This window comes from Buceros rhinoceros, unplaced genomic scaffold (assembly GCF_000710305.1).
Source record: "Buceros rhinoceros silvestris isolate BGI_N320 unplaced genomic scaffold, ASM71030v1 scaffold14533, whole genome shotgun sequence".
Taxonomy (NCBI): domain Eukaryota; kingdom Metazoa; phylum Chordata; class Aves; order Bucerotiformes; family Bucerotidae; genus Buceros; species Buceros rhinoceros.
Genome location: NW_010401904.1, coordinates 3615 through 11908, shown reverse-complemented (window position 1 = coordinate 11908; position 8294 = coordinate 3615). Strand labels below are relative to the sequence as shown.

The 8294-nt window shown below is 51.0% G+C and overlaps 1 protein-coding gene across 1 annotated transcript in view; it reads right to left on the bottom strand.

Moving 5' to 3' along the window:
• The window catches only part of LOC104490194 (ceramide synthase 4-like), a gene marked incomplete at both ends in the record, with an annotated part of 13379 nt that overhangs the window by 2404 nt on the left and 2681 nt on the right, over positions 1-8294 (bottom strand). Inside the window, one exon of the mRNA XM_010132450.1 lies at positions 6008-6181. Within this exon, the coding sequence (XP_010130752.1) occupies positions 6008-6181 (174 nt within the window). The remainder of the gene's footprint in view (positions 1-6007; positions 6182-8294) is intronic.

Here is an 8294-nt window from a genome sequence, read left to right as displayed (position 1 = left end):
GTGGGGCCGCACCAGCCGTGCGCCTCCAGTCCTTCACCCACCAAGAGGTACCAAAACTGGGCAGGGATTTGCCGTGCTCACCAGATCGGCTCCTCCGCTGCACTCTCCTCTCCCTCGGCAGTGGGTGGGGGAGGTCCTGCACGGACACTGCACGGAGGAAACCTGGCAAACCGACCGCCAAGAAAAAGGCACAGACTCACTGCATTCTCCTTGCAGTTCTGGACAACGAGTGGTTCCTCATCAGTCGCTGCTTCCTGCACCCTGCCCCTGGCAGGCAGCGAGTCCCGTCAGGCACGAGAGCAGACCGTCTGCCCGGGCCCGCAGAACCTCTGGGGAGCCTCTTCTCCCTCCTTTGGAGTAAACCCTTTCTCCTCGAGGTACTAACAGCTCCCCTGAGCAGTTACTGGGTTATCAGCTGCAGCCGGCGTTGAGGCTGGCCACGAGCTGGCGAATAGCAGAGGAGGGGAGTGCTCTGCCTGCTCACTCCTCGTGCTGGTCAGCCAGGTCCTCCCATCCGCTACCCCAGATGGTTCAGACACCAAACAAGGTTTCTTCTTTATTTTTTTTCTTTTTTTCTGATTTTTTTACTTTGCAGCACAAAACCTGCAGAAGCTACTTCACATTAGAGGTGTTTAAAGATGCCAGACTTCAGAACAGTATATATTTACAACTGCGAGTACATGGTGTGGTTGCCCATTTCTTCATTTAATTAACAGGTATCAAAAGCGATTTTATAAACAGGCCACCCGCCCAAGGAATGCCATCACTTCCACCGCAGTACGGACGAACTCAGAACGATTACACATTTTGCTCGCTCCTGCAATCACTGATTTCCACCTTAAGCTCTGCACAAGGTCTTGGTTCTTATATTAAGCAGCTCCTTGAAGTGGGGCTGATCTTTCTCTTTCAAAGGTGAGTCACTCGACACAAACACCTCTGTAGAGGACAATGCAGTCAAGTTCTGCTGTTGAAGAACCTTATTGCAGCGTCTTATCAGTCCGCATCGGGAACTGAAAGGTCGGAGAGTTTCCAGCACAGCAGAAGGACAGAGGATGTCTCTGGCAGCTGTCAGGGCAGCTGACCCATGCGTTTTTATTGGAAAACTCTTTAAGTTATCCTGGCTGATTTCTTGATTTTGATTCATTCCTGTCTTCTCTCTCTTTCCTGCTGGGTTGTTATGATCACGGTGTAAAGTCTTCCTCTGACAGAAACAAGCCAGTTGCAGCTGATGAGGACAGGGTGTGATCACCCAACGTTACAATTACTTTATTACTGACGTTTTGAGTTCAGTCATGAATCACCAATCCCACTTTTATGAACATTGTTGGGAAATCAAGGCCTGAAATTCTTCCTACGGGACGTTTGGACGTGTGGGATGTACGCTCTGACTCAGTTTTCAGTTAAATCTCGTTCCAAGCACAGCCCCAGGAGGATGAGGCTTGTACTGATTTCTACACCACAGCCTCATCATCTCCCTTGTGGGGATGGTCTTATCACGGCAGTTTATCGCCTCTCTGGAAGACAGAAGGAGAAAGTCTGAGGACTAAACTGTTCAGCTCTCCATTCGGTGCGGCAAGACGCGGTCAGCAAGACCATTCACATCTCCAGCTTTCTCCTGTGTGTGCGAGCTTCTCACTTCGCACAGGAGAGTTCACTCAGCACAGCCACCAGAGGACAACCTGACTCGTGCAAAATCTGCAGAAGTTAAAACTAAATGAGTTAGTTGTGAAGGAGCCTGAAATGACACTCCCCCACCCTGCAGGAGTGCTGCACGTCTCCTGCCGAGGCTGCAGAGTCAGCGCGAGACACAAGAAACAATTCAACCTTGGGGGGGGTGTTAGGTTTTCTCCTCTCCCCCGAACACGTGGGAATTTCTAAGGGTGCCGCTCTGGAAAGATCTTCCAGTGCTACGAAATGCAGAATGAGCGACGGCAGCAACAACTTGTTATTGCTGCACAATCTCTTCAGCCTCACACCTTCCTCGGGCAGAGGGCTACCCCTGTGCTCCTGGAAGAGTCTCGACCTTCTCTTGCTTACAGAACGCTTCACATCGAGGTTGGACTGTTCCGTTTGATCCCAGCAATCAAGCCACCGCGGTGCCGCTGTCCAGAGGGAGTCCCGCCAGGTCAGAGTCTTCACTGGAATTCCACAGCACAAAAACCTGCCTCCGGGACCTAACGGGAAGCTGTTTTCAAATCCTTCTCCATTATTGATCGACACCAAAAGTCTGTGCAAAATGTATTTCAGGAAGACACATTTCAAAACAAAGCCCTTGAAAAGGGTGTCCTCCTCTATCCGCCTTCTGGCGCCGAGTCCAAGTTCCGGGCAGATCAGTCACATCCCTTTAGCGCCACACGCTCACGGGCTGTCGCAACCCTCCTAAGCAGAGACCTGATCTTCCTGGCTAAAATCCTCCTCTAGTGCACCTGGGGAACTATCCGGATTCAAATTCACCGACATCGCCTTTCAGTTCTCCAACATCCAAAAATCGCGGGTCCTGTCCAACATCTGATGATTGAACCGTATGTAAACTCTGTTTCTCAACTTCCTGCTCTACCATCCCCTCGAAGCACTTCAGCGTCCCCGTTTTCCCACCCACACCGGCAAGAAACACTTTCTGAGAGAAGCTATGATTCCTTCCCAACCACAGCTCCCCAAGAATTTAATTTTTACAGAAAAGGGTCTCCTAGAACTAGAAGAGAAGGTGACACCCCTGCTTGCAGGCATACGTCCAAGAGAAAGTTCTGCTGAGTCCAACGGGGACTTAAAACCGGGCCCCCAGTTATGGGTGCAGGAGGTAGCTCCCACACACAAGCACAACCAGGGAACATCAAAGGAAAGGGAGAGGTTCCCAACTTCTAGGCCCTCTGTGTCCCCCAGCACCTCCTCGGTGTGGTGGCAAAGACGGGGAGCACCGCAGCAGTAACAAGTGTTCTGCTCCCCAGCACTGAGTGTCCCACTCTCCCGCCTTCCCCAGAGCAAAGGGGCTCACCTAAGAGCGGCTCCACCAAAACATGAACTGGTTCTCCCTTCCAGGGCTGCACCCACAACCTCCTCAGCTCTCACAGCTACCTCCTGTCCTCTTCCCACTGCCACCATCTAGCCCACAGCATAATTGTTCAAAGGTCGCAGTTCTTCCCAGTACAGCCAGCAGGTGCCAAGAAGAGGAAGATCCATGCTCAGGGAAGCGGGGTCTGTCCCAGGTTTACCTCTGAGCCAAGAGGATGGAACCACTGGTCCAAGCACGGTGGCTGATGCAGTTGCTGAAAAAGGGGTTGCAGAAAATCCTCTGGGCTTCTCCTGCCTCTTAGTATCTCCCTGGAGTTCTGATGCAGATAAATGACGTGAACACACCACTGCACTGCTGGAACCCCAGAGCAGGCACCACCAGGAGCACAGAGAATAACAACACTCTGCACCCGAGGGACAGTTGGTAAATCACAAGTGAGGGCAAAAGAAATTGCCAGGGGCCAAGCTAAAATCACCGAACCCAAACTTGCACACCAGCGGCACACTCACTGTGACCCGCAGGCCAGATGTCCGAAGTCAAGGCCACCTACATCAGAATGAGAAACACCACACACACCCTCTTGGCCTGCCGTTCTCAAGGTCTGCGCAAATTATTCTTAAGGGGGCCAGCGCCACAAGGTAACGGAGCCAAGAGGACCTGGTCCACAGCTCCCCTTCGCTAGGGGAAACCTCCCGGATGGACTGAACATGAAAGAGTAATGGTTGAGAGGCAGAAAATGCCCTGGTGAAGAGAAAGAGTTCGGACAAACAAGGATCCAGCTCAGAACACTGGCTTGTAATAGGCGTTTGAGGGAAGATGGTGGGATGATTATACGTTTCCTGGACCTGTAAAATGGGCTTGTGATATTATCTTTTTTTACAAGGGTGTGACAAGAAGCTTTTATTAATGAAGTCTGTGAATCAAAACAGCTTTAAAATTAATGAGTAGGACCAGATCTGTGGAAACTCTCCCAGCCAAGGCAGCACTTGGGTGGAAAAGAAAAAAAACTCTTCTTACCTGGCCACCGGCATCTTAAATCAGATGGAAGAGATATCGAGGCTGACTAGGAGCCGTGGGGCAGGAGGCACGGGAGCAAAGGGCCAGTCACAGCAGCACAGAATCCATGCTGAAAGGGGTCCCTAGAGATCACCCAGCCCACCTCTGCTCTCAAGCAGGGTCATTACAGCAGGTTGGGGAGGGCTGTGGCCAGCTGGGTTTCCAGTATCTCCACGGATGGAGACTCCACTCCCCCTCTGGGGAACCTGGTCCAAGGTTTGACCCCCTTCTCCGCAAAAAAAAGTGTTTTCTTATGTTCAGATGGAGTATCACACGTTCTCATTAGTGCCTCTTGTCCTGTCAGTGGGCACCATGGAGGCGAGTTTGGCTCCTTCTTCCTGTTTGGGTCTTGTACTGGGAAGCCTAGAACTGGGCAGCCCTAGTCAAGGCAGGACAGGGCTAATGTCCAGCTTCACACTGGACATGTGTCCAGTCATCGACTGACAGTGCCTACCTGACCGAGTGCCATATCCAGCCACGTCCTGCAGATCAGCAAGGGAGAAACCTGAGTCACTTGTGTTTTAATGGTTACCTACAGCACCCCGGTGCCCATATCAGTCAAGGTAACTGGACATCCCCAGGGAAGTGCAGAATAAAATCCATGGAATTCCTGGAATGCACACTAAGCACATTGTTTACAAAGAGATCTGGATTCCAACTGTGTGGCATCATAAAATTATTATCTAAAGAATTATTCACACATTTGGTTTTAATAAAAACCTCCAAATTATAGCCAGTGTTCAGAGAGTTCTGATCATTTCAACTCCTACAGGCTTTTCCAAGCTGTCCCTGTACAACAGAGAATCTGGAGAAGAAACATCTTGCCTACAGAGAGGGCTGGGTCCATTTTCTTTTTCCCTTCTTTCTAAACTGAAAGCAGGACACCACTGCAGGTGTTGACTAACCCACTCCCCAAGGACACCTCTTCAGACAGCAGCGAGCAATGGTGATCTTTGAATGCAGTGCAAACCACTTTAAAGAGGACTCAAAATCGTGGAAGAGGACGTACTCTGCAGCCTCGCCAGCAGCTGGCACTACGGAAGAGCCTGGCCACCCACCAGCAAACCGGGTTGTGTTCCAGACCACACTATTGACTCAACTGCATAAAGCAACGGCACCAGCTCAGGACCTTTACGGGACTCGGAGTCAAGGAACCCAGCAGCATTTCCAGCTGTGCCTTTGCCGTAACCCCCAGACTTCCTGTGCTGAGGCAGAATGTGCGAAGCGCTCAGATGGCTCTGGCCAGAAAGAGCCTAGAGCCAGAGCAGCTTCTTGTGCTGACGCTGGCGGATGATTTCACACAGTCTGCAAAAAGCGGCAGCAAAAGCAGCTCTGGTAGCAGGAGGAGAAGAGGAGGAGAAACTCTGGCAGCCCTGCACAGAGGGTCTAGAGCAGGTTCAACCCGACAGAATCAGCTGCAGAGGCCTCTACACGCCACTCCCAAGGAGACGACACTCCTGAACCCAGAGCAGCAGCCAGTGAAATGCACAGGTTCGTGTGGCTAGTCCTGAGGGCAGATAACTCGAGCCCATCTAATGCATCTTCTTCAGGTCCCGTCACCCAGATAAAGGCGATTTAACTCTATTCAGTCTAGACACAATTTCTGCTGCACTTGCCCCAGAAACAGCAAGAGAACACAAACCAGCACAACTGTCTTCTAGAACCCAAGCGTAAACCTCACCTAGGAGCTGCCTGTCCAAAGAGCAGGAAGACACATGGCTGTAATGAGACCTTAAGCGTAGGGTTTGAGTTCTAGATTCAACACATTCCTTTAGGCAGCACAGGGCTGGAAAGAAAGCCTAAGAATGAACCTCAGCAGACTTTAGGACCTGGAGTTCTTGCACACCTCTTCAGGCACGTGTTGGTACAGACAGTAAATCTTTTGGACCCAAACTGCCAGTGCTATCCCTAAAAACCCCCAAACAGAACTACACAACTTACCTTTCAAAGGCGCATCGGATGACGACCAGAAGCAAAGCAAAAGGAATACTGAGCAGGAGATCACGAGGCTGAGGGTAACGGACGTCTTCAGACTCTCGCATGTCCTCCCAGGTGATTCCTGGGGGCAGCCAGAACTCGTGCTGCCACAGCCACTCATAGAGCGAGCGTGCCATCCTGGAGGAAGGAGACAGAGCGAGCTGAGGGCAGCCGCACGCACGGCAGACCTGTCAGCACAAGCCGGGGAAGCAGGGGAAGGATTACACCCTTGCCGAGGCTGCAGCCGGCTGTGGAAGCAGAGGAGGTGTGGAACGTCAGCGCCCAATGAACAGATAACCTGCCGGCTGCTTGGTGACTGCTGATGCCTGGCACAGACCCAGAAAAGGGCTAACACGGAGTAAAGAGCCTCCGAATTCATTAGTGTCCTTCTCAGCAAGATGCACTGCAAAGGTTAAAGCTTAATCCTGCAGCTTCTCAGGCGCGTGTTCTACAGGCCTGACAGGTTGGTATCCCGGGGATGCTCTGGGGCTGGCTGCCAGCTGCACCTCTGCACCGACAGAGCCCGAGCGTTCAGTCCTCACTCGTTCGTGTTTGTTTCGATTCACACATTTCAATTCCCCAGCATGGACGTTGCGTATGTGCATTGTAATTAATACTATTCTGAGACTTCACTCTAAAAAAGAAACAGAAAAAGATCCCTCTTCTGCTTTAAATGACTAAGAAAAGCACTTCCGGGGAAGAACTTCTGTACTCTCTGGTAAGCCGGATTCTTCATGTAATAATTTCAAAGACCATGCCTGAAGGCAGGATTTACATACGCGATCAGAGAACTTAGCAGCATAAAAACGGCGGAATGGGTGTAACAAAGCATTCACGGTGAAAAGAGATAATTCTACCTCACACACAACAGGAGCCGCACCGGCCTCCAGCCCCGGCTGCTCGCTCTACCCGGCACCAGCAGAGAGCCCAAGCCTAGCTCTGAGCAGGGGTCAGTCGCGATCTGTGCAGGCACGGGGGAGGAAAGGGGAAGCGTGGGAATGAGATTCCCATCGAGATAATCCGAACAGCACACGGGAAACACCATCTTACGAAACAAAGGGAAGAAGCCTATAATTTATGTATCTGACCTGAGTGTCACAGAGCATCGCAGCCAGGGGAAGCCCCAACCCCGGCCGAACAAATCAGAGATGAACCGGACATTTGGATTTGAAGGTACCGTTAATTCAGAAGTAGTTTCTTCATTAGTTAAACTGAAGTCATGCCCTATGCCAGAATTTTGGAGAGTCTGAGGGATGTCATCTGAATCATAACATCTTTTCTTGATTTGGGCTTTATTGGTGATCTCAATGTGTTTTTGATGTGAATGAAGAGGGAAGAAGAGGACCCGTGTTTCAGATTTGACCCTCCTTTCTCCTACAGCACACACATCCAGCTCGGTAGATGACAACTACACAGTAACCGATACCAAGTGGGTGCAAATCTCTGATCATTTAAGACACACAAAGCAGGAAAACCCCTCTTCCCCAAAGAAAAAGGAAACCCATCTGACTAAAAAGGCATTCTCCTCCTCCCCCTCCTCGCATTCCCCGATTTCAGCATTTGATACCGAAAACCACATCATCAAAATACCTCCCAAAAACCCAAGAGCCTGATGACCTGCAGAACTGCAACCACAAGAAGTGGCAGAAAAGCCAACACCCAACTTCGCCAGCTCCAAAAGGAACAGGCAGGTCTTTTACCAGCTTTTGTTTGACCATAATCACAGTGTTTTCCTTCTGGTGCAGCTCTGGGAGCTGTGGTTCTGCTCCCACTTCCAGACCATTCTCCATTCCTTCTGCTGACTCTCTTTCCAGTGCAACGTCCGGACAAAAAACTTTGGCACGTAAAATGAAGACAAACAGGGTTTATAGGCTCTTCAAACGCTGCTCTAAGAGCCTGACAAGGTGCAGCAGTTTTTGTTGCTGCCAGCTCTTGAGTCTCTACAACAGTCTGGGGCCTGCAGTGAAACCCAGCTTCCACTGTCGAGACTGTTTTAAGGTGGGAACATCTGCTACCCGCTGTCTGTCCCCTTCCTCCTGGATCTGCAGGATTCTTCAGTGCATTCCCTTTTCGTCTGGCCTCCGGCGATTCAAAGGCACCGGGACCATGCGAGAGTGGTGACGGGGCTCGCTGTGCACTGAGCAGTGAGCAGCCAGCTGAACTCACACACTTCACAGAGTCACAGGAAGGCTGTGACTGGTTGGAAGACTTGAGTTCATTGAGTCCCCCCATTCCCCTGCACCCCCAGGTC